This window comes from Apostichopus japonicus, chromosome 9 (genome assembly GCF_037975245.1).
Source record: "Apostichopus japonicus isolate 1M-3 chromosome 9, ASM3797524v1, whole genome shotgun sequence".
Taxonomy (NCBI): domain Eukaryota; kingdom Metazoa; phylum Echinodermata; class Holothuroidea; order Aspidochirotida; family Stichopodidae; genus Apostichopus; species Apostichopus japonicus.
In genome coordinates this window covers 24,488,703-24,515,700 of record NC_092569.1, presented here as the reverse complement: position 1 = coordinate 24,515,700, position 26,998 = coordinate 24,488,703, and the positions used below count along the sequence as shown (strand labels likewise).

Below are 26,998 nucleotides of genomic sequence, written 5' to 3'. Positions count from 1 at the left end.
ATAACATAACATACTGACATGAGATATAAAATATGAAAATGACATGACTAAACATGTATCTACTATAAAAGAAATTAGGTTGGGAGATCACACAACAACAACAAGTAATACTATGACTGAAATCAAACTAGATCATCATGTATTCAATAATAATAATTATAATAATCATAATAACAATAATAGTCAAAAGGTCTATTTTGGCATGCCGATTTTTTTTTGGATGAGTGAGGGTCTGTCAAATTAAAGTGCGAAGCGTATGGTTTAAAGTTTCATTAGGTATGTAGCTAAAGGTGTTTCGCAGGTTACATTTCGGTTGATTTTTAATAAATTGTGGATTATTTAGTTTTTGCACTGGAGAAGAGAGTGGCTCTGGGAATAGGAATTTTGGGCATTGCTCGACACGGTAGACTAAAAGGGTCATCTTTCTCCCCCTAATAGTTTTGCTCCAGAGAGAGCAACTCATATATTGTTGATACTGTTGATTTACTCTTTGTAACGATCGAGGTAATGGGGTATCCTACATCTCGCACCATGTATAGTTCCTGTTGGACCGTCCAGTAATCTAGGAGCTCTATAGAATGGTATTATAGTAGACAAGGGGGCCAAGCGGGATCTTATGATATTTTATTTGAGTATACTTTACTAGAGTATTCGGACGACAGTAATACTTTAAGTTTTAAACGGGCAGAGCCGACGAGGCATTCCACTGCATACCGATTTAGAGGGCCATTCGTGTTTTTGGAGTTTATTTTATTTTGTAGTCATTAAGAGTAATGTCACATTGTCAACACTAATTTATGATGTAAACATAGCTTACAATTTAACCTTGTTGGAGTTGGAGTTTTGCCTACCTGATTAGGGACCGAGCTACTGTAGATTATAGTTGGTTTAGATAAATGTTGAACACGAAAACTATGAAGTGAATCACATTAGCATAAAATATAGTCTACCTTTATTTTCATTCATTGAACAATGTACAATACACTCTGTCTGTTTCGAAAATGTTGATGTGTATTGGAAATATGGCATCTTTAATCTGTTTTAAAACTAATTTGCTTGTTTAGTAAATATTAGGAATGACTGTACGTATGAGACAACCATATTAATTTTCAACCCAGGGTATTGTTTTTGCAAGTCTCTTTGCGTTGCATAATCGGCTGAGAAGAGTCTTTGGCACACGAGCAGATGTATTAGCACTATCACCAATATGTTATTATATCACAATACAAGAGAATGCAAGTATCAAAAGTTACGTAATGTAATAATAAATATTAAACAACACATTTCGTTTTATTCTGCCATACACACAATTACATTCATCGTCGTATTATTTAACAGAGGGCGACATATCAGAACCGTATTAATAATCAGTACATATCAATATGCATGCAAAATACTACTTCTTATTTCTTATTTATACTCACTGTAACATACAATAGCAATGTTGGTGGAGATTTGGTGGAGATATACACGTTTGTCATTGAAAAAAGTAATGACCCCACTTATATTTGATTATTTCAGCAAAACAAATATTATAGTTGAAAACGTTTTAAAGCGAATAAAATATATCATCGTAAGCAGCTTTGATCCCCTTCTTTGTTAGTTGGTTATGCTTTCTTATTTTTCAAGTGCATAATGAAGCCATCTAAATTCTCAATTACAGTTATGATGATGATGAATACGATAACGATGAAGTGGACGATGACGATTACAAAGGCAATGTTTTGTTTCAATAGGACAGTCGTATTTTCTCTATAACAATCTGAGCTGTCAATAAAATCGCAATTTTATGTTTATTTCTTTACAGCGCGTCTCCGCCAAACTCATTTGTCATGCGTGAGTGGCTAAGCCATCTGAACATGTTATACACGTTTAGCAAGCACTGTATGCAACTGTACACACAACGCGCGTGGACAAACGGCCACGTGTACAAGGATTTTACTTCCGTAGTGTCTTAGAAAACGGCATATCCTGAATAGAAATTATTATATATAGAAAAATATAGCATTATCACATAATAGGAGTGGTGAGAAACGTAGCGTAACTGTTCCTTGTTAGATGCTTAAGTAGTTCTGGAAATCATCGCATGCCCGAGTTGACTGAACTCATACAGCTATATAGTCATACGCATATATGTTTTTTTTTTCTTCTTCTTTTGTTTTCATTGGATCTGGTCCCTTTGGAGGAGTGTTTAAAAATCAAGAAAATAAAAAGGTTTGGATTGTTTAGTCTTCACTATCGCAAATACAGGCATGTATGCATCTTGGCGATTGAGGCCTTTTTGTCTAGACAAGAGCTGTTCAAAACTGCAACCCTGTTGTTTTTAACAGCAAAACCTGCTATAGAAAATCATCCAGGCTCCTAAGTCTATGTACGACTTTGTTTCATTCCCTAAAATTTAAGTTAATTCACAAGAAGACAGGTGTAGAAACACAAAAACGAGTGGATGTCATTATTAATACTGCTGCAGAAAAACGCACGATCTGCGTCAAATGTCACAAAACAAATACATATGAGACCAACAAAACCATGACAACGGTAGTGATAATGACAATGAAAACGTTAATGCATGGCAAATATGTAGATACACCAGTGACTTAAAGAAAACTGTAATGGAGGATTCAGGGGTGGTACATGGGTAAATAAATACCTGCAGAATTGTTATTTAGACATAGCATCGAAACGTAACTTTAATACGAAAAATAATTTCATGAAAGAAAAGTAAGAATTAAAAGACTGATTACAAAAAAAAAAACTTAGCACAAGCTTTGTTTAGACTTCTTATTCTTCGGCTATCTTCAAGTCTCTACCTTGGACTTCAATATATTGTACATATATTGTATATATTAAAATGTTCATACGATTCTACTTTTACACCAGCTACAGCTGCGTATACGGCAACCAATATGTAAATCCATCTGATCCATCTGTTGTTAAACTTCAACATTTTAGTGACAGTTTAAGAAATTGTTATCACATATTATTGTTTAACTGGTTCTTTTCTGCATCTGCTATCTAAGTCTATACTTTGAATGGTGACTCCAGGCGGACGGGTGTGTTTCTTTTTTTGAACGTGTATTAGAAATGCAACAAGTACAACAAGACATGGGAAGAATATGTATGACTACTTATTCTTTCTATTCATTAACCACTGGAAACTTCTTATGATTATTTTAATTTCAGCCGCTACTCAAACATAATTATTCATCATTCCAATTTCAGAGCACCTTCTTTCATTTGTTTTAGAAAGAAAGAAAATTTATGGACAAATCATCTATGTTGTGAACGAAATTGTGATTTTATCTTGTTTTGGTTCCAAATAATTTCATAAAAACAGTAACAATAATATATATAGTTTTTAATTGTGGTGTACACTGGCCTAGACTACGTCGCAACATAAAATGTTGGCTGAAGGTGTCATATTTAACTAATAACAACGAAAATTGCCATGTAACAAGATTGTGTTGTACTAGTAAGTAACGGGAGTTAGAACATGACATTCAAGACTTATTACATTACAGAATTATAGTACAGAATTGCATTTAGACTGTTTTACAGATAAAACTTATCGAATACGAAAAGTTAAAACTTGCATAAAAAGATTTTGTTCACATGAAAAATAGTAATTGTGTTAACTTCGTACAAACATTTGAAACTTTTAGCCCTTAAACTTCTCCTGATTGTCAGTTGCTTTCATTATTTGCATGGAATTCACTGGTTCTCTAAGGCGCCTTTTTTTTTTCTTTCTTGTGCATCCAATAACACAATGCAGTGAAACAAATGGAACAAAGTATTGTTAACAAGAAACCTACGAAAGCAAACCAAAGTCCTTTTCGACCATGTGACCCATCTGTTGGTAAAATGCGAAGAATCAGTTGCAGGAAATGTGAAATCGTAATACAAACCATTTACATATTGTGTTTCTATCGGTCTTAGCTATTTGAAATGGCTGCACGACTTATCATAAGGGCTAAGCTTGTTAACCAGAGACTTTGTCACAAGGATGTTGGTTGGGATGATTCTCTAGCAGCTGGAGATCTAACAAATTGGCTAGACTGGCAAAAGGAACTGTCGTAACTTGGAAACTTGAAATATTGATGATAATGAGGGTGCTACTAATGAAATTCACCATTTTTCAGATGCCCCAGAGGAACCGTTTGATTGTGTCAACTATTTGAAACCAATTAAGTCAAATGGCAAAGTTCATTGTGCCATTTTATGTCCAAATCACATTTGGCACCCGTAAAGGTTATGAGCATCCCACGTTTAGAATTATCTGCAGTAGTGTTAACTATGGAAGTAGATGCAGTGATTCGAAGAGAAGAGGAAGTAACATATGGACTGAAGGTCCAGAATTCCTTAGTTTAGAGTCCAGAGTTAGATGGTCTCCACACTGACACAGAAATCACGATTTCTGAGTGCAAATTTGAATCGTCCCTATCCAATACACATGTGGATGAAATTGAGTAGATCGACTTTTGCATATATGGTCTAATTGGTGCAGTGTGAAGAAAGATGTACTTTGGTTCTGAAGGTACTGGCAATATTTGAGAGGCAAGACTAAGAAAAAGTAAAACTTGAAAATCTATATAAAACACTTTCAATAAGTAGGCTAACAAGTAGCAGAGGAAGACATTCTGAAATATGTTTAGGATAAATCTTTCAGTAAAGATATGATTGGCGGATCAGCCAAGAAATCGATCCCTTTTTATAGACTCTATGTTATTTTTTCAGCTTTTAGCTGACAAGGATACCTCTTCGAAACAACTGGGTTATGGGATGCATAATGGAAACATATCCCTGTAAAGATGGATTAGTTAGGACTATAAAACTGAAGACACATCATGCTATCTTTTTAACATTCCAATCACGAAATGGAGTTTACTAGAAGCTATTGAGCAGGCTGAAAATAATAGTCAGTAGTATATTTGAGGTTTATCTTAAAGTAATTGTATGTAATCATAGCGTATGTGCTGGACGAAGTGTAGTAGTAGGTACAGTAGTAGCATCTGTATCATGCCAATACATCACGAGCAGTTAAAGTCTTAACTACAAATGTTAGCAACTTAAAGAAGCACTTCCTTAAATTAAGTGTTCAAGTGATGGGTATTAATACTAATATCACATACTTTTCGTAAGGATTTGATTTGCAAATAAAAAAGCGGTGTCGCTCTTTAAGTTTTTTGTTATCAAAGGTATTTTGATGTATTGCCGTATAGCCAGAAAGTGTTGTCACTCAAGATAGTAAACGCATATGTAGCGTGATAGAGTCTAGAGAATTACTACCCAACGTTCCCGATCTTTCCTTTTACGATCGCTTTTCGTTTTATTTATTGGCAGCTTATGTGTAAATTGTCCTATCAAATACCTAATAAAATCACTTATCACGTTTGATGACGAATAGAACGAATTTGTGCTACATGTTTCCTTGGTTTCGCTTTGGCAACGACCACACCTCTCTCAAGCAATAAACTACTCAACATGATGAGAAAGAATGCAAGGAATTTATTTTAAGGAATGAATAATTATAACAATTGTAAATAGAAAGAATTTGTTCCACATGTTTCCTTGGTGTTTTCAACAGTTTTGGTAACGCCCTAACCTCCGTAAAGAAATATATTACTCAACATGATGGGAAAGAATGCAAGCAATTCTTTTTAAGGAATGAACATTTAACTTTTTTTTATAAATGATATTATTTCTGCTACAGTAAGATAAATTGCCTGAATTCATTAGAAGTTACTGGAGTAACGATATTCTAATTATGCATATAATATTAATTATGCTTTCGGAAAAATAAAATTATCTCTGTCGCCGTATAGAGGCCTGTAATGACATCACTAATATTTTTCATAATTTAAAAGGAGAGCAATCAATAAATTGATATAAATTCCAAATTTGGTATAAGTTCATATTTTTTCTTACCTGGTTTATCATTCGGTGAGTGCTCGATCTCTGCAATTAAGAGTGTATAGGCGTATAGCAATGAACATTTATTACATTCCTTAAAATTTCATTAAGTACGTAATTTCGTTTCTAGTCTTTATAATGATTTGTGAGTATATGTTTATTTTGCGCCTTTCGCACACGAACAGGCTGTATACGGTATATCACATCATATATATTGTGGCACCATATCAAATATCTAACATATAATTTCTTTAAATATGTGAATTATCAGTCTCTGCAATTATGAGTGATGGCGGATAGCGATGAGAATTTACTATTTAACTAACATTAAAAACAGTAAACGTATTTTTGATTCTCGGTTGTAAAATTATGTGTGATACTATGTTTATTTTACGCCTTTTGAACACGAACATTAAGCAAACGGGTTGTAACTCACTGGCACAATTGAACACCGTCGTTATTACATATCATCATTACAATGTCACATACACTTTCCAAAGTAGACAATAAATGTTTTTTAACAGTGGTGCTTAAATTTCCAAGATCTGGACATTACATAGGAATGCACATTTTGCAGATGAAGCTGTGAAAATTGATTTTGAAAGGTATAAGACAATTTCAAGAGGGTCCTTTGTCACATTACATGATTTCCAACTGGAACGAGATACTTCAGCTAGTCTTTCATAGTTTTAAAGTTCAATGTTAGATGGCTTATGTCGACAAGTTTTCAAAATCTTATTTGTAGGAGGTCAAAGTTTGTTTTTAAAGGTCAAAGAAAATGTGAGGTGTCTTTGGTTAATTTCTGATATTTTTCAATATTCTTAGTTAATTATGATCTGAACATATATAATCTGTTGATCTGGTTATGTCAGGTTGTGATATCAATGTTTAAAGTCTTGTAGAAATTCTGCAAATTGTCTTTACGTACAGTGCATAAACCGGTCTTGTTTGCTTTGAGCTATCCAACTATCCTTAACCTAATCGACAGATGGTAATAAATCAAGATATCAAGCATGCAAGGACATCTCATTTCTGTGAAAGAACTACAGGAGAAAACGTTTTGCTCTTCCGTTGATGGTGAACCTACAAGAACGTTTAACATATCTTTACTGAAAGATATGGTTCACATGGTAATCTAAAAGCAGGAAACGTACATCCAACAATTGGTCCAGCCGTTAACCCAACCATCTGCCAACGTTTGTCCAAAAATATATAATAGTCAAAATATTGGCTAAGCATTGGAACCAACTGTGTGCCCAACTTTTCCCTACGAGCAGTCGCCATACAGCAATCCGTGGCCCAACATTTCAAATCAATTTTGACAATGTTGGCCCTAAGTGTTTATGCTATATGGGACTAGCATACACCTGTTGTTAAAACTCAAGGATTCAGGTATTGGAACATCCTTGATCAATTAAAGTTAGTAGAAATCGTCAAGTATTTGTCTTATGTACTGTCTCTGCTATTAACATTGAATCTTGACCTCTTTGGCGTGTTTCTCTTATCAATGTGAGACATATATGAATACAAATAAAATATATGCCTTTCAGCCGAATGGAACATGGTGGGAAGGAACATGAAAGGTTTATATATATATATATATATATATATATATATATATATATATATATTTATCCTTACCTTCTTTGGTAGATTGTACAATACTGGTCACTTCACTTGGTAACGTGCTACCGCTGTTTGAAGTCGTCGGACCTTTCGGTTTAAATGTACACGCAAATAAAAAAAGTATGTATTTATATGTGACAGGTAATTAAAGGCGAGATACATTCTTATGGGTTGTACACACCATACATTCAAAGAATGCGAATTCGTTTTTTTGTTGTGTTCTAGATGACCTAAATATACTAAAGAACTGGAAGTCGCTCTTATCAGAGGGGGGGGGGGGGTGACTTCATGTCTAACAAAAGTGAATGATTTTACTCTTTCAGAGCTATTTTTTACTCAGAACAGCTTATAGTGGTCACCCTGAACACTCTTTAAGATTGAATTCCCATTACTTGTGAATAATATATTATAGGCAATATGTTGGCCCAGCCTTAAATGACTGTAGGCCTAACTGTTCGCCTAGGAGCACCAGCACCTTGGCACAACATTTCGGCAATTACAGTTGACTATGTTGGCCGAAGGTTTTTTTGATATTTCGGACAAGCATACAGACGTCTCTTACGATGACCCGATCCATTAATTGGTATATTCAAAGGATTTGTTTTAAAGTCTAAGAACTAATAAAGTTACTATACTTTCAGTCAGGCAGAAGTTTAATTTTTACCTTACTGTTTTGGTAGATTTCGCTTTACATGGAAATGGAAATATAAACATTGTATTTAAGCTTGAATGGCACATAAATACAAGTAACAATCATAGGGGATGTACACACCATTATTTCGAGAAATGAGAATTCGTTCTTTGTGTTTTTAAGATGATCATTACTGACTAAAGAAGTTAAAGTCACTCTTATCAAAGAATGACTTCATGTATATTAATGTCTAACAAGAGAGTGATTTCACTCTATCAGAGCTAACTTTCATCAGAACAGCTTGAAGTGGTCACCCTGAGCACTCTTAAAGATTGAATTCTCTTTACTTGCTTAAATTACGTGTTTAGGAGATCATTTTGTATTACTTTGTGTGGTGTTATATTAATTCAGGCGATTCTTGGCACCATTCTGATCATGGATGTACAGTTTATATGAACTTGACAATAACTCACCAATGACAGAAAAGTTAACACGCAAATCAAGAAATTCATTGGAAGAAATTTGAAATGTGACTTTGTGCGATTGTTGATGTTTGTACTGAACATTCCTGATAACAAGGGATCCATTTTTTAATATGTCGTATTCCATGCTTTTGTTACCAGATCCGTCGTTTCCGAAATCGCTGAAAACTTTAACATTAGTTTAGGCCTTACTGAATGCCGACAGAAAAAGTTACAAAGTAAAACTGTACTGCGCTTTATCGTGAAAATCAATTGGTCAAGACCGAATGCTAAAAACATTGGCTAGTTCGTGGTTTACCGCTGGTTTACAGAATATCTAGTACGGTATATCACATTGCATATATTGTGGAAACATATCGAATATTTAACATATAATTTCTTTACATGATACGGGTAAATATTATTAAGAAATCTAGGTGCAAGTGTTGCTACATTCCTTTTATTTGATTAGTGTTATAATAACGTTTTATGGCTACTTATACCGACATAATTTATAGTCTAAATATGCCTATTTGACCTACAACTTTTCACTTTTTCTTCCGGAGGAGGAACCCAGCCCCAACTTCATCAAACATCATTACTTTAAAAGAAGAGCATTCAATAAACTGCTGCACACTTCCAATTTCGGTATAAGGTCATATTTGATCTTACCTGGTTTGGTAGTTTCCGTTGTGTATGAAGTAGTAAATTGGGGCTCTGTGGTCACATTGCATGAATTATCAGTATCTGCAATTGTGAGTGATGGCGGATAGCGATGAGAATTTACTATTTAACTAACATTAAAAACAGTAAACGTATTTTTTGATTCTCGGTTGTCAAATTATGTGTTATGCTATGCATCATTATAATTTCACATACACTTTAGAAGTAGACACCAAATTATATATATATATTTATTTATATATATATATATATATATACATATATATATATAGATATATATATATAAATATATGTATATATATATATATATGTAAAATTATATTGTAAGTAATTAATAACTTGACAATTACTCACCAATAACAATAAAGTTAACACGCAAGTTGACTTCGGATTCATTGACAGAAATTTGAAATGTGACTTGGTACGATTGTTGATGTTTGCACTGTACATTCCTGATAACAAGGGATCCATTTTGTGATATGTTGTATTCATTGCTTTTGTAACCAGATCCACTTATATGTCCGTCCTCCATTCTTATAAATGAATAGTCGTAGCCGTCAGTTTCATTAAACCAATATACTTTGTCTATGCCTTGATCGATGTTGCAACTAATGATGCCTTCTTTTCCGAGGTAGCCATGCTGGGAAGATGCGCAATGATTCTCTGCAAACACTAAGATTTGAAATTTTAGATGAGAAATACATTGAAATAGAGTGAGAATACATCGTCAGTGACATCTTGAAATCTCATAATGTACCAATCACAGCTTTAATATAGATTAGGGTTCCAAGTAAGAAGCGAGGAAAACGGCAACGCTTATTGCAGAGCAAGTTAGAAATTCAGTTCTATGAAATTGATGGGCATACACGACATTAACTGCTTTTAAGATGGCATCACAAAATGTGAATTTGCACCCAGGATTGAATGTGAGAGAAATCACGGACAGAAGAGGAGAAACGATTCATGAGATCCGTTTAATCTACTTCTTACCGTTTCCCGCAGCTGCTTAATCTGTTAATAGCTGTTCACATGTATCTAAGATATTTCGTTATAAGTCAACGGCTCCGCCCAAGAGAAATGCAAAGTAAATATATGCAGAACGAAGGCCTTTTTTCTTTTCGCCTCCCCTTTTCTATAGTGACAGGAATGCAAACATGTTCGAACTAAAGGACTCACAATGTGACTGAAAATACAGAGGGTTGCATAGGAGAAAAGATCCATCGATGAAAGCAACAGGATGCTGGGCAAAACCCACTGAGCAGTATAGCACAGTACTGGGGGACAAGCTATTCCACAAAGCCCTTCCAAATGGCTGGGATGTGTCCCATAGATGTGCTTTCATTCACAAGAAATCTTTAACTCGTTGAACATAATGTCATGAGTATATTTCATGTAATTTGTTAACTCCTTAATACTGATTTGTTGTATCAACGGGAACGTGCACGGCCACTCGTGTATTCTCATGCCTCAAATCTAAATAAATTATATTTAAAAAATTGTTTTTTCTTTTTACCTACATTCAATTGTTCTAGAACAATTACAAGTTAACCAAACATTTTCTAATTCTAGACACACATGTTCAATTATAGACGCACTTGTTCACATTATAATCGCACATGCTCAATGTCTAGACGGTGTCCGTTGTTTATACTTGGATATTTCTTGGCCGTAATTTGAATTGGCACCAAATTAATATTTTTGTAGGTGTGTTGTTGTTCGACATATCCCATCATTGTAATTCTGTATCGAGTCTATTAGCTCTGATTTGAATTATCACTATTATAATAAGTTATATTGCTAGCGTTTTACATTCTACATGTGATGCAACTTACTTTACAATTGGTTGAACTTAATCAGTTTTACATCTTAATCACACTAATCTGAGGGAAGAAGAATGAGTAAATCTAATGAAATTAAACCCCTTTTCGATGCTACTGGAGCACTGAAAAAAAGTCATGTCATAGTCATGTAAGTCATGTAACATATGTACAATGAACTTTTTGTCTGTGAGACCTTTCCATCAGACTTACCGTGGGATGACTGAATCGAGATAGTTAGTGTAACCACTAAACTCCAGACCAAGCGTTGATTTCCCATACGGTACCTAAAAAAAAAAAATTAAAATCCAAAAGTAAAGTAGGGAAACAGAATTAAAATTCCATAGTTATGTTTGTGTGTTGTCAGTGCTGTAGCACTCGGGTCCAGACATTTTAACAATTGTTTAGATATATAGGTAATCTTTCAACGTTGCCATGGGAATGGGGAAGTTATTAAGTCTTGAGGCCGGTGAACTGGCTACATAAAAATCACTGTCGCTGCAAGATTGATTTTATGCTATTCCTTGTTGTAGACTATCAGCATTCTCTCGCAACAGTGCCCTTACAGGAGCAGTGTGCTTGTTCGCATAATTCATAATCTACGTAAAGAGAGAGTGTTTTTCCAATTTTTGAAGCTGCAAAAAAGTAATTTGCTGCCGTATATGCAGTGACGTAGTTGCAAGCTACTCATGGCTTGGGTTGGGGATGGGGAAGGCTGATGAAGGAAAGCAGTTGGAACATTGCTCTACAATTTTGTGCCAAAAACTCCTTCTGAATGACTGACCAGATTTCTTTAAACTTAGTATGAAGGTACCACATGTCGCATACCGTCAGAACGAAAGGCCAAACGTGCGAGGTCAAATTGAGTGAAGAAAAATGTTTTTGGTTAATATCCAAAGGGAAATACTGAAATATTGAATTGACAAAAAACCTTCAACCAGGTATAATTGGAAGTCCAAGTACTATCAAAATAAGTGATTGAAATAGTAACTGAGGTCAAACATCATCGACAGGTGAAAGGTTAGAGGAAAACTTACACCAAACCAAACAATTTTGACGAACATCCAAGACAAACAAAGATTTTGTAAAGTGTCGAACGCCATAAGTCGATGACTTCTTAAGAATAAAAAGGTAGAACCAGTTCATGCGCGCGTCTTTAATCGTAAACCTCCGGCAACTTTATGTCTTTGCAGCGTGTCGGTGTATAACCACTTGATGCTAAAGATAACTTGCGCGGTTAGGCGAGGAGAATTCGTTTGACTTGGATGTTCCTTCCGTGAAACTGATTTGCGGTATTTTTCAGATATTGAGTTTTTCTTTCGTGGTACAGATGAAGAACCGTTAGGGTAGAATGAAACAAAAATTCAGGCAAAATTAAGAAATATGGATTAGGGGTTAGAGAACTATCGACATTTATATGTAATTACGATGTACCGCATCTGTTGCGCATAAAAAGTATTCCTTTTACAAACAAAAAATACAGTAAGACGTCAAGGTGCCCAGCGCCTTCGACGCTGCAACATATCTCTGACGTAGAACGAATACCTGGGCCCATTTACGCCCAACTTGGTAGAACAAGTCGGATTGAAAGTGATAGCTAATCAAAGTTTCTATAACATTCGAGGAAGGTTTACGGAAACATCGTTAAACGTTGGGCTATGAGCATTCGGCCGACGAAAACATAATCGTCACGTCCCAGGTCTGTTAGACAGCAACGTAATGACATGTCGCATGTATATAACATGCCAAAATGTCCCAACAGTACACGCATGTAAACATGTCAAACTGAAACAACATAATAACTTTAACTTAACAAGTGTCTAAATGTCTTTCGAGTAGTGTAGGTCCAACATTACCCTAGACAAAAAAATACTTAGTTGGTGATATCAAATCTTAGCTAGCTGGTGGCAAAAGTGACATGTAAGTTAACTTAACATTTATCTTGGGAAAGTTATCTTTAATTAATTGCCTAATTTATTAATCCTTTATTTACAAAAACTAACAAAGAACAACTTAGTGAATTAGATTGGTTCCTGCAAACTTTAAGTCACACTTTGATTTAGGTCTAGTAAAGTTGTGGAGTGGTGGTTTGTAATACCAGATCTGTATGTACAATATTGCGATGCAAGAGAGAAGTTTGAAAATATGAGGAAATTGGTCCCTATAGGTAAATAAATAAGTGGATGGCTTTCTTGTCGTGAAGGCACAGTAAAATAGTCTGTAATAGTTAAAAGGAGACTGATTGCTTTCCCTTTACAAGTAGTAACATAATTGACGGTGTAAGTGTTTCTTTATTAATTCATTAAATCGTTTTCTTAATATATTTCACATAAAATGTAGTTTGTTTAATTTATATTTTATCTTTTTTTCCCATGATATTCACTAGATATTGAGGCCATGGTCAGGATTTGTATTTGTATTTAATTGTGTTCAGTAGAAACAGTTTAATGTGATGAGAGTAGATTTTGGGAATCGAAGAAAATATTTGTGTCGTCGGCAAATAATATTGTTTTAGCAATATCGGAGACATTAACGATATCATTGACATAAAATATAAATAGTAGTGGACCTAGTATAGAACCCCGAGGAACTCCGCAAACGATTTTAGCAAGTTCAGATTTAAATTTTTTATATAAAGTGTACTGGTACCTATTTGAAAGATAACTATCTAGCCAATTTAGGGTTGTTCCTCTGATACCATAAAAAGATAATTTACTTAGTAATATTTTGTGACCGATGGTGTCAAAAGCTTTGGATAGGTCGAGAAATACGCCTACACAGGTATTATTCTTATCAAGACTACTATAAATATTGTTGACTGCATCTGCTAAAACTAATTCTGTAGAATGGTCACGGGACGAAATCCGTACTGCTCGTTATTAAGAATATTATATTTACATAGAAAACTGTATATACGATTAAACATTAATCGTTCAATAATTTTTTAAAAGACTGACAATAAAGATATAGGGAGGTAATTCTCAAAATGACTGGGGTCTCCTTTTTTAAAGATTGGTTTTACTTTTGCTATTTTAAGCTTATCCGGAAAATGCCGGTGTTAAAAGAAATATGGCAGAGATGAGTTAAAGGCTTTATAATGTATGGGATAACTTGTTTGATAATACCTGGCTTAAAGTCATCATAGCCTGCTGCTTTGTTTGGTTTCACATTTGTGTGAGCAACTTTTAAAACTTCTTCTACTGTTACTGGATATGCAAATATGGAATGGCATACCTTGTCATTATTATGTAAAAAAGTTCTGCTTTTAGTTTAATATTAATCTTTTTTTTTTCTCCATTTATTCAGCATATTTTATATTTTAATATAGCATATACATATTGTTATAATTATAATCACATCCTACAATTCTTGCATAGAACATATTTTAATGAAATTTCAAGAACGGAACAACTCTGGGCATTCAGAAAATGCATGTTGTAATTGAATATAACTTACTTTATCTTTCTTACACTTACTTGATTTTGAATTGATATAACGTTCAACATCAATTGCAAACTTAAATTTATAGAAAAAATCGCAAATATTTGGTAAGTTCTTATTTTGCTTACAATCATATATATAATACTTCATGTGTATTATAAGAAAATTATATGGGTTACTATATCCATTTCCGTACCCGGAAAAAATATTTCGTTTGAAAAGAAGAATTGTTGCTTTAACAACCGATTCTCTACGTCTAATATGAAAGACCCAGTAAAATTACAGTCCCAAAATAGATGTTCGATATTCTCAGTTTCTCTGTTACAGAAGGAACAGACCTCTGTATCATTTTTACCCATCAACGCTAAAAGTTTATTTGTTGCAATAATACGGTGTAAAAATTTAAACTGAAAGTATTGGAGCTTTGCATCTAATACAATGTAGTATGGAATCTTAAGAAAAACCTGTCCCAGTCTTTTTTTGGTCAGATCTTTAAAGGAGCAACTCCACTTCTCTCTTGCAGTCGGAACTTTTGATAAACGATGTAAATACATTTTATAGATATGCTGAGAGATAGAGCTAGCCCGAATGGCATTAAAATACATGAGAGTATTGTTGTTCATAACATCAGTACAATGGCAACCTGACCTTTTCCACCACTGGGGAATTGCACTTATTAAACCCCAATACAAAGTAAAAGGTATATCAGCATTAAAAACCTGTATGAGCCTTACAAAAGTTAGCGGCTTATTATGCTCATCAAACAGCTCACTGGATATAACGTTCAACATCAATTGCAAACTTAAATTTATAGAAAAAATCGCAAATATTTGGTAAGTTCTTATTTTGCTTACAATCATATATATAATACTTCATGTGTATTATAAGAAAATTATATGGGTGACTATATCCATTTCCGTACCCGGAAAAAATATTTCGTTTGAAAAGAAGAATTGTTGCTTTAACAACCGATTCTCTACGTCTAATATGAAAGACCCAGTAAAATTACAGTCCCAAAATAGATGTTCGATATTCTCAGTTTCTCTGTTACAGAAGGAACAGACCTCTGTATCATTTTTACCCATCAACGCTAAAAGTTTATTTGTTGCAATAATACGGTGTAAAAATTTAAACTGAAAGTATTGGAGCTTTGCATCTAATACAATGTAGTATGGAATCTTTAAAAAAAACCTGTCCCAGTCTTTTTTGGTCAGATCTTTAAAGGAGCAGCTCCACTTCTCTCTTGCAGTCGGAACTTTTGATAAACGATTTAAATACATTTTATAGATATGCTGAGAGATAGAGCTAGCCCGAATGGCATTAAAATACATGAGAGTATTGTTGTTCATAACATCAGTACAATGGCAACCTGACCTTTTCCACCACTGGGGAATTGCACTTATTAAACCCCAATACAAAGTAAAAGGTATATCAGCATTAAAAACCTGTATGAGCCTTACAAAAGTTAGCGGCTTATTATGCTCATCAAACAGGTCACTACTATAAATTACAATTCTATCCATTAAAATGTGATTCATAACAATTTTGTTGTCGATACGAATATGAGAATTGTTCCAAATGACTTGGTTACCGAAATTGTCTGTTTTAGTAGAGTATGAAATATCACACCAGGCATAGACTATTTGACGAATGAAAGAATTTCTTATACTATTCACATCATTCTTAGCACAGTTACAATGAAAAATAAACTGTTTCCCAAACGGCTTCAAATACATATCAAAAAACATTTTCCGAGTACCGTTTATATCATTTGTATATCGCCTAATCCAGGTACACTTTTAACTGTTTATAAAACTGATGATGTGTGTAACTTTTAATCCTCCGTTGCCAATAGTATTAATCATGACCAGCCTCTTTACTTTATTGGGGTTTCCCGCCCATATAAAATCGAATATAATACTTTCTTAATCCTTTACGAAACTATTCGGTGGATTTGGCAACACCATAAAGAGGAAAACGAGTTGCGACGGAGCAAATGTTTTCACAATGATATTACGCCCTATAGGGGTCAAATCTCTAGATGACCATAAACTCAAGGTATTCTTCAGTCTAGAAAGTTTCGGTTGATAATTCAGCCGGAACAGATTATTGCCATCATCCGTTAAAGTGATCCCAAGCATCTGAACTGGTCCATGCGTAATAGTTATATTAAAGTCATATAATGCAGCTGGAATATGATTACTAAATGGGCCCAGTGGAAAAAGAATAAACTTGAACATATTCATAGACAAACCTGAAACTTCTTTTAACTGTTTAAAAATACGAATCATCTCCGTAATCGTGGTCACACTGCCATCAAGAAAAAGTGTGGTGTCGTCGGCATATTGCATAATTTTTACTTCTGTGTTACTTATTCTAATACCCTTAATAATCTCATTATTCTGTACTTTTATGGCAAATACCTCGGCCACCAAGATAAATAAATATGGGCTTAATGGGCATCCCTGACGGACTCCCCGTTGAAGTGGAAAGAAACCCGTCAAATAACCATTGTTACAAAATATGACAGTTACTATAAAAAACATCTATCCATTTTTCAAAACTTATACCAAAGTTGAAATATGAAAGAGTTGTTTTAACGAACGACCATTCTAACTTATCAAAGGCTTTTTCGAAATCTACAAGAAACAAAAACCCTGGGATTTCGTGATGAGAGCAATACTCTATTAAGTCTAAGACAAATCTAATGTTTTCCTCAATAAATCTATTTTTCAAAAAACCGGTCTGCTGAGGACCAATGATATTATGGATAACAAATTTTAATCTAGGAGCTATCGCTTTCGCGCCAATTTTATAGTCAGTATTCAGGAGTGTGATGAGCCGATAATTTTGTAAAATGGCAGGACTCTTCTCAGGTTTTAAAATTAATGTCACAATGCCTCTTGACTGTTCCGCCGCCAGGCTCCCGTTTATCATACCCATAATTTAACGAATCTATTACCAATTACCCTATTAAAGGCCAAAAAGTTTTGTAAAAGTTCACAGATAGTCCGTCACTGCCTGGGGCTTTGTCGTTATGCATTGCTGATAGAGCTTGGTAGCACTCATCTAGAGTAAGGACACCGTCACAAGACTGTACATCGATATTTTGGTCTGGTAGCCCGTTGAAGAAAGGATCGGGAATGCATCCATCTGAGCTGTAGAGCTCCTTATAAAAATTCTTCATCTCCTCGAGAATACCGTCCTTGTCCGTTGCACTACTACCGTTACTTTTCTCAAGTCGTTGAATCGAATTATGTGATTTGTTCCTTCTTTCTAAATTTAAAAAATATTTTGAGTTTTTTTTTCTCCTTCTTCCACCCAACGTGCACGAGACCTGATGATGATACCTCAGAGCTTATAATCATAAAGTAACATAAGTTCGTTGTGGGCTTCCTTAAATACATTACGTACATTTACTGATTCCTCCAGATATAAATGTTGTTCAAGCTCGGCAATTTTATTAATAAGATTATGTTCTTTTGCCCGTCTCTCATTGGCCCGATTTTTCGTGAAAGTCATGCTAGTCTTACGAATGTTAAACTTTAACATCTCCCATCTCCGTGTAGGGTCCTGTTCAGTATCCTTCTCTAGCCCATTACGAATTAGTTCATTGATGAGATCAATATAGATTTGGTCATACAGAAGCGAGTTGTTTAGTTTCCAATAGCCTGGGCCTCTGCTAACTAATTGGGTGGAGATTGATAGACGATTAAATGAATGATCGGATTGAATGCCAGGGGAGAAAACAATTATCAGTAACTGCATAACTTTCCGGTCTTGATATAAGGAAGTAGTCCAGCCTGCAGTGTATACCTGGTGTTACATTGGAGTTCCATGTATAGTTTTTAACAAAAGGATTTCGTTCTCTCCAGATATCAATAAGGTTATGTAAATCCATTAACTCTAGGCATTTTTCTCGCGCTTTGAAATTAGTTCTTTTGTTTCCGCCAATTTTGTCCAGGTCTAGGTTAAAAACAAAGTTAAGATCTCCTCCACAGATAATGGTATCACCCTGAAAATTATTTAAAACATTCGATATGCTGGTGAAAAACATAGGTGTGTCAATATTTTAAGCATAAATACTGGCGATTGTGTATATACGTTGATGGGTTTGAATGTCAAGTATTACTAATCTTCCGAGTGCATCGGGTGCCTCCTTCAGAACTTTAAAGGTTAAGCGGGGATTCAATAGTATACATACACCTCGACTAGTTGTTGAACCGTGAGAAAAAAAAAACAATACGTCCACCCCATTCATTCTGCCAGTATTTAAAATCCGATAAAGAGCTATGTGTTTCCTGAAGCATGACTATATCAGCATTGCGTCTGTGAAGGTATGCGAATAATTGTCTCCTTTTCTTTGTTTGTCGAAGTCCCCTGGCGTTGAAAGAGTAAGTTTTAGATTCGTTTCCATTGAGATGTATATAAACAATCAGCCTTATCCAGTACTAGTATATCAAGCACAGTACAATATGTAACGTAAAAAGTGTATACCGTTTCCGTAAAGATAAATAATGGGTTATGTATATGTAAACAATTTCGTATGGAGTTAAAAAAATAAGGTAAAATAAAGTCAATCCAATCGGATAAATCGCAAAAACATCGTGAGATATGTACGATGTAATGTCTCAGTCCGGTTGAAAAAATACGCCACATTCGCGTAAGTATCGGATGATTACTGGACACTAGTAGGGCCGAATAGAATATGTAAATAATTTTCCAGACTACAATAAACAGGCATTTTAAAGGAAAGTTCACAAGTACGATGTCCGCAGTAATGACAACGAGAATAACCACAGGCACCAAATTAATGAAAGTTATATAGCTTGCCATTGGACAAACGCCAGCGGTCTCCAGAAAAATGTAATTTTGTACCTGACTGATACAGTTCTGACACCTTCTTTTGCCACTTCCTTTTCTCCTCCAGATCATCTCGAGTTAAGTCATCGATTATAAAATAATCCTCATTTTGTAGTGCATGTCTCTGGTTTCTCCTCGCGGTTAATTTGTCCTGGTAGAAAGAGAGCTTTGCCAAAATATGTCTGTCTCTCCCGGTGACAACCCTACCGTCTTGATGGGCTCGTTCAATACGACAATCAGGAATCCCGACTTTGGAGAGAACATCTTTAACGATTTTAATGCAATCCTCGGAGTTTTCCGTTTTGATCCCCACGATTCTAACATTGTTTCTACCGATGAAACGTTCCTGCTTGTTTAAAAGTGTCGCTTGAAGATCCTTTGAAGCCTCCAGATCAGTGATTCTGGCTTCGAAGCGCTCACATGTTTTTCGCAAATCGACGTTTTGCTCCTTTAAATCGTTCAGTGCGGCTTCCTGAGTCTCGAAGGCACGTTGGAATTCAGAGCGAATAGTATTCAATTCACGGAAAATTCTTTCTATCGCAGAGTTCAAATTATCAGAAGGAGTACCGGTAGTGTCTCCATTATTATCGTTGACACTGGCAGGTGGGTCATCTGAACGTGGTAAGCTGGAGCATAGGCCCAAGGTTAGGTTAGAGCTTAGGTCTGGGCGTTGGCTGTCGGAATCCTTTTTCTTCTTTTGGCTGCCCGGGGGCCTACCTCTTGGTCTTTTTTTCGCCCTGACTCATTGTATGGCTGATAGATCGTTGTATTTGCGAACAGATAGACCGGTAATTCTTTGGAAAATTCCTCAAAAACTTAAATAATATCAAGAGCCCTTTGGCGCTCGGTGTACTTAGGCCAACATAGCATCAATCAATAATATTAAGATTTACAAAGTATTTGTTAAAGTTGCTAGCGATGTCATTATCATTGCTAATTTTGCAATCATCCTTTTTAAATGTTGCTGGATATGGTATGTCTTTACCGTTTTTATTGAGAATTTCATTAACTGTACTCCAATTACTGTTTACGTTGTATCTACTCTGCTTGAATTTATCGTAAAAGTATAATCGTTTGGAATATTGTATAACGTGGTTTAATTTATTACTGTACATTTTGTAAATAGACTTAGTTTGTTCAGTAGGATTCTTCAAATAACGTCTAAATAATATGTTCTTCCTTTTGATTGATTTTAAAATGCCCTTAGTGATCCAGAGGTGTTTTTATTAGTACGTTTCTTTTTTGGATTGAACACTTGAGTAGGAAAGCAACTATTATACGTAGTATTGAAATAATAGTAAAATGTATTATAAGCAATATTAACATCTGTTTCGTTTAGGACATTGTCCCACGTAGTTTCCCCAATTTCAGAAGTGAAAAGTTTTATATAATTATCACTGTAATTACGTGCATAAATGGGATTAATTTGTCGGCGATTAGTCTCGAGGGCATTGACAAACACTGGAAAGTGATCAGTGATATCAGTTACAAAAATGCCTGATGAAAGTTAAGAATTACTATTAGTTATAATACTGTCAATCAAAGTTGAAGAGGTACTGTTCACTCAGGTTGGTCTTGATATTGTAGGATAGAAAACATTTGAGTAAAGGTTATTTAGAAACTCTGGTGATTTGTTTTCATCTAACAAATCAATATTAAAATCCCCCATAATATAGGAAGTACAGTTTAGCTGATTAATGGTAGTACGAATATTTTGCATGTTGTAATAAAATTGTTCTAAAGAACCATGTGGAGGTCTATAAACAATACCAATAATTATTTTCTCTTTAGAAATTGGCAAGTTTGCCTCAATAAATAAGGATTCTATGATATCGTTAAATGTTGATAGATCTGGTTGGTGTTTAAAGTTTAAACCATTGTGCGCATATAAGCAGACACCGCCACCCCTTCTATTAACACGATGTTTTTCTATAATTTTGTAATTTTTCATATGAATAAGAGGTGATGGGTGGTCACTTAGCCACGTTTCGGTGAAGCCAAGTACAGAGAATTCATTCTTTAGTAGTGAAATAAAGGTATTTATTTCGTTGAAATTATTGTTCAGACTGCGACTGTTTAAATGGAACATAGATAGGCAATTATTTGGAGGTAACCTGTAATAAGAATCTACGTCAAAATACTCACAAAGAACACTGATATCATTTGAGTCCTCACAAACATCATCCATTAAATTAATATCGATTATTTAGCGAGGTTGCGAGTTCCTGGCTTTTCGCAGATTTGGAATGAATGACTTTCTCTTCAGTCTAACAGTTCTAAATTCACCTTCGTCATAAGACATTTTTCGTTTCAGTTGTTGAGGTAATTCCGTGGTTGGTTCATCTGACGTTGTTTGTTACCGGTGGAGTTAGTGGCTTCGGTCGCTTTGTTTCCTCTAGTTGCTTTTGTATTTTCAGTATCCTCTTTGGTTGGTTTGGTGGGTCTTTGTTCATCCCGTTAAGGTGTCTTTGTATTCTCGTTTTGCTTCTTTTTAGTCTCGCTGGTCTCTAAGGCGCTGCCTTTCGTTTTGGGATAACTGGTCCATGGCTTCATCTTTTGCTTGGTCTTTGTGTTGGACGTTGGCATGCTTAGGTGGGCTTACAGTGTCTCTGCCTGTTGCTGAGTCACCGTTACCATGGTGATCATTGTTGGCATCTCCGGCTTGTGGACAATTAAAACTTTTGTGTCCTAGATCGTTACATTTAAAGCATCTTACTTGTGGACATTTCGCTTCCCAATTACCTTGTGAATTACATTCCCTGCATACACATTTGGGGCAATTCCGCATAATATGGTCATTTTCCAAGCATAAATTACATACCCTGGTTTGTCCATTATGCTTTAGTCTCATATGTACTCCATTCAGTGTCATTGCGTTTGGTAGACTTTTATATACGGTTGGTAGTTCCAGTCGTATGTAGCGAATCCCATTTTCAATATTGGGATATTCCGGGTATGTGTTGTGGTGCCATTTCCCTTTAAGTTTACAGCCAAATTCGAGTAGTTTTTCTGAGAGTTCATCGTCGTCAATGTAGGAGGGAACACCAAATAAACTCACAGTTAACAATGACCTTGACACTCCATAGACGTTGCAAGTGATGTCGTTCATTACAATACCTGTCTCTATTAATAGATCTGCACCATCCTTGTTTCGTAAAGTTATTATCCAGTTTCCAGATGACTTCACACAGCTCAGTATCTTGCCGTTCCCAATATCGTTAATGATTGATTTCAGCACATCCTTGACTTCATATTAATCGTCCATAACTCTCACACTACACTCCTTTAATTCACCCATCCTTTAATGTTTTGTCGAGCCTATTTCAATGAACCGTCAGACAGACGAACGCCGCAAGGCGTCGTTGCAAAATTTAAACAATTTATAAATTCCTTATAGTATCCGGAAATGATAAATTAATGGTGCAAGACACTGTGAGGGTAGTCTTCTAGCAAATTCCCGTCAAAAGCACCAATCAGTTGGTGTATATGATACAGAAAATTATGAAATACGTATGAGGATACGTAGAGGATACGTGAGGATACGTAAATGATGAGGATACGTAGACCAGTATCGTGTATAACTGTGCAAGTTCAGTCAATCTTGCATTAATGTTTTAGTGCAAACTCTACTAACAATGGATAACTGATGTGTGATGGATAACTCCTCTGTCAGTACCATCAAATTTAAATTACACTTTACAACATGTTTCATATGTAGAATATGTATTAATTAGCTACACCAGAGCAAAGTTTCTGCATTGGATGTTTCCTTATCAGTGCATATGTCCAATGTCATCGGATGGAATAATGATGTTTCACTTCATATAAACCAAACATGAATATGCTCCTTTAAATTTATTATGATGATATTGGATAAACTTTCAACAATTACATACTGGTCCAGGAACTGTCTGTAAAGAGGAATATATGTGCTTCCCTGCACATTTTACATAACCATTGATATTTAATTACAGCTGATACTCCTAGCTGGAACTGCAGCTATTTTTCATGCCCGACAACTGTGCGAGAACTGCGCGAAGGACAAGGAGTTAGAAGATGACAATGTCTATGAGATGAATTAAAGGATGTACGGTTCCGCTGGATTCTAGTTCACACCTCTCTTTATATTACGCCAATTCGTCATGCCGAGAGCGAATAAAGGCCATGTTCGGGCATATCAATAGGTCTACTTATAGCATAAAACGACTAAATACGACTCATTTTTTAATCGTATTACTTAACTCACACTAAATGTTGCTACTGAAACTACTGTTCAAGTCCCACAACCGTGCATCAGTAATTGCTACTTTTCGTAACACGGTAACATATGTTACAGGACATGGACAGTAGTTACTGTACAGCTATGGGTTTCGGGTGTTCATCACCATTGTAACTCCCCCACAAAACATAACCTCCAATATACTCCATGCTAGAGGAATCTAACTTGAATTTTGGTTGTCCCTGGTTGAAGGGGGCGGTGTAGTGGAGGGGTTATCTTATTCAATGAACAAATGTGATACTTTAGGGGCAAATTGAATTCGTACATCTACATTGGCTAATATAGTATCTAACTATATTTTCATTTTACTCTGGGAGAGAATCAGTTTGGAACATTACCTAGCAAGCATGAACATTCATCCTGCACAGCCGTGCGTTCTCTTTATAGGAGGGACACGGATCTCTCCACAACAACCTTTCGTGATAATTTAACAGAAGACGTTAAGTCAAACATCTCTCCTGAAAGCCCTTGGCGTTTGTTTCAAGGCAATGTATATCTTTAACCTTGGACTATAAAAATCAGTGCATTGGTATATGGGAATTCTTACAAAGTGATGTATATGAAATGCCTGGCCAATGCACGAGAATAAAGGTGTTTAGAGCCTTGTGAGGTCACTGATGTGAAAACCGTTTGATTTGTAAATATCTTTTGTTAACTTCAGTGGAATTTAGTTCAGTTACACCTCATTGAACTTAAATTGAAAACACTTTGTATGGACGTTTGTGTCTAAGTAATCGATGTCTGTATGTGTTTGTTTTGTGAGTGTTAGGATTTTGACAAGTCATTGATTATTAACTTTAAGTTCCATGGTAACCATTATTATTTATCGCTCAGGGGAAAAATGTGTGTTTTAAGCGCACTGACTCATTCTTCAAATTTCTTTACACTTGGTTTTACTGGTTGAATCAAGCCCTTAATGTGAGACAGACCTTACTGCATATACAAGTTAACAATAATGCACGATTTTTGGAACTTGCAGTAATGTTATTACAGTCAAACCAAGCAAATATCACCTAAATTACTCAAAATCATTGTGGCGTTACACCAAAATCGCTATGTTTAATCATTTGACTAACTTTACAATATTCCTATCATATTGTTTTTAAATTTTATTATTTCCATCTTTAATGAGGTTAGTCCTGCTCAGAGGAGCCATCTAAATAATACATATACAATAATATGCAGGAGAAAACGGTAAACAGCCAAACGCACACAAAGGACGGCAAAAATATAGACAAACAAATATCAGACATCTAAATAAAATATATAAGTTTTCATATTGCGTTTTAAATTATTAACATTTGGCAAAGCATTTCAAATTTGTGGGAAGACTGTTCCACGACCTGCCTCCAGAAAATGTAAAGGACCTTTAACCTTTTACCATTCCCAGATCTAACAGGAGCAATTAAAATATTATTAGAGCAGGTAGATCTAGTTCTGTAAGAATGGCTATCTCTCAGTAGAATAGTATTATCAGTAAGGTAATCTGGGGCCAGGCCGTGGACGCATCTGTACATAAGAATATTCCTAAAATATAAAGCACGATGTCGGACATTTAGCCACTTCAATACAGCTAAAATATCTGTAACATGCACATCCTGAGACCCACATCCAAGGACTAATCTAGCTGCACAATTTTGGAGAACGTGATCCCGGTCAAACAGTTTGTTCGTCGCCGTAGTCCAGACGACAGAACAATAATCACTGTGGGGTACAATAAGAGCGTTGTACAGCGTACTACGTGTATGCTGGTCAACACACCAACAAAGTCTTTTAGAATACCCAGTTCTGTGATATTTTTGACTAGGTCTAGGCTCGTCATTGCATTGGCTATGCAATTTTGTACTGTTAGGACCTTGGCTAGGCTAACGTTATTACCTACACAATCAACGAAATATGGGAATGTAAGTTGCCACGCACGCATAACTTGGGCTGGCTTACTTTTATGAAAGAATAACACAGTAGTCTAAAAACCAAGCGATACAAAAATTATACCACAACAACTATGCATAAACCTGATTGCCAATACATTGGCTACATGAAGCGTGTGTCTTTATCGTGCTAGTTATTGAACAACACTGACACTCGATTACAAAAAAACGCTCTTGTGCATGACAGCAGCACAGTTTAACTTCGGTAGGCTTACCAATAGTATGACACGGAACGAAACATGGCAGGCTGGCGGAAGGTGATTTTTCTCAGGTTTAATGTCTTTTCTTGGCAATCCAGTTTTCTTCGGCAAAGTTCCTCTGTATTGTCTAAGTCTGGTCACAAATAATAAAAATATACTGTCAAGCTTCTCTTGATCATATTTGTGTGGTTGACAAGCGACGTGTTTTGTTAATCATAATAAAACTGGTTGGATAATAGCTTATGGTACTACGTACACTGTACAAAAAATATGTTATCAAATAGTGGGTTCAACTAGGCTGCCACCATTTTGTGGTGTGATCTCAGATTTTCCACACTAGGTAACATGGAGGTATTTCTCTTATGAAGGAACATTCACATTTCTCTTAAAGAAAGGGAAACATTTCACCACCTTAAGAGGTAAATTTAGGTTACCCCAAAAAGTGGTGGCAACAGAAGTTGAATCCGTAAAAGCAGGGTAAACTCTACCTTACCCTATAGTGAGGGAAACTTCAGATTTCCCCCAAAACACAGCTATTAATTACATCAAAATAGAGGAATGTATTTTCCTTCTATTGATGGAAAACCATTGTTTATTGCCAACAACTGTTCAAACAAAACTTCATGAATTTTAAATACAAAATGCTGACATAAATCTGAGAGTGGAGCCAGGAATTGGATGGAACGATATATTTTATTCACAGTGAAAAAAATATGTTTTTAATTGCACGGGTAAAATTCCTAAACATAACAAGACTTAAAAAAATGGCGTGTGGGGTGGGGGGGGGGGGGGTGGGGCATGGGCTTATAGCTCACTATTTGGCCCCCAAATGTTAGTTGACCATAGCTGTACTCTAAAAGACGAATTTAATAATAGACCTACATATCTTCCTTATTGGGTGGGGCTCAACCATCCATCCTTCTGGGATGAGACTGAGGCTCGCATAAAAGTTCAGGGGGATAAAACATTTCTTTTTCTTAAACAGTTGCAAAGAAAACACACTTTTACATGTAGGTACCCTCCATTGAAAAACAAACAAAACAAATTGAAATAAGGGTGGGGTAACCCACCATGCTTAAATAATATTGAATAATAAAACTAATATGTAAACATTTTAACCCCCAAATTGCAGAGATAAAATGCACCGGGACAAAC

At 35.4% G+C, this 26,998-nt stretch overlaps 2 protein-coding genes across 9 annotated transcripts in view; both read right to left on the bottom strand.

Annotated features, from left to right (window-relative positions):
* LOC139973273 (cell adhesion molecule CEACAM5-like) overlaps positions 1-26,998 on the bottom strand; it is a 178,505-nt gene that overhangs the window by 117,699 nt on the left and 33,808 nt on the right. The window lies entirely within an intron of this gene.
* Positions 1,272-26,076, bottom strand: LOC139973275 (uncharacterized). The gene is made up of 7 exons (XM_071979840.1): positions 25,859-26,076; positions 11,343-11,416; positions 9,667-9,984; positions 9,301-9,375; positions 7,552-7,623; positions 5,926-5,955; positions 1,272-3,850 (listed from the first exon to the last, which is right to left on the bottom strand). The coding sequence occupies exons 1-7, from the start codon at positions 25,882-25,884 to the stop codon at positions 3,723-3,725; spliced, it is 723 nt and encodes a 240-aa protein (XP_071835941.1). The 5' UTR covers positions 25,885-26,076; the 3' UTR covers positions 1,272-3,722.

Coding starts and splice junctions, on each gene's coding strand:
- LOC139973275 (XM_071979840.1), bottom strand. CDS start 25,884: ATGTTTCGTTCCGTGTCATACTATTG. Junction 5,956..7,551: donor TGTACAATCTACCAAAGAAG/GTAAGGATAAAT, acceptor TCTTAATTGCAG/AGATCGAGCACTCACCGAAT. Junction 3,851..5,925: donor CTCACCGAATGATAAACCAG/GTAAGAAAAAAT, acceptor TTTTACCAACAG/ATGGGTCACATGGTCGAAAA.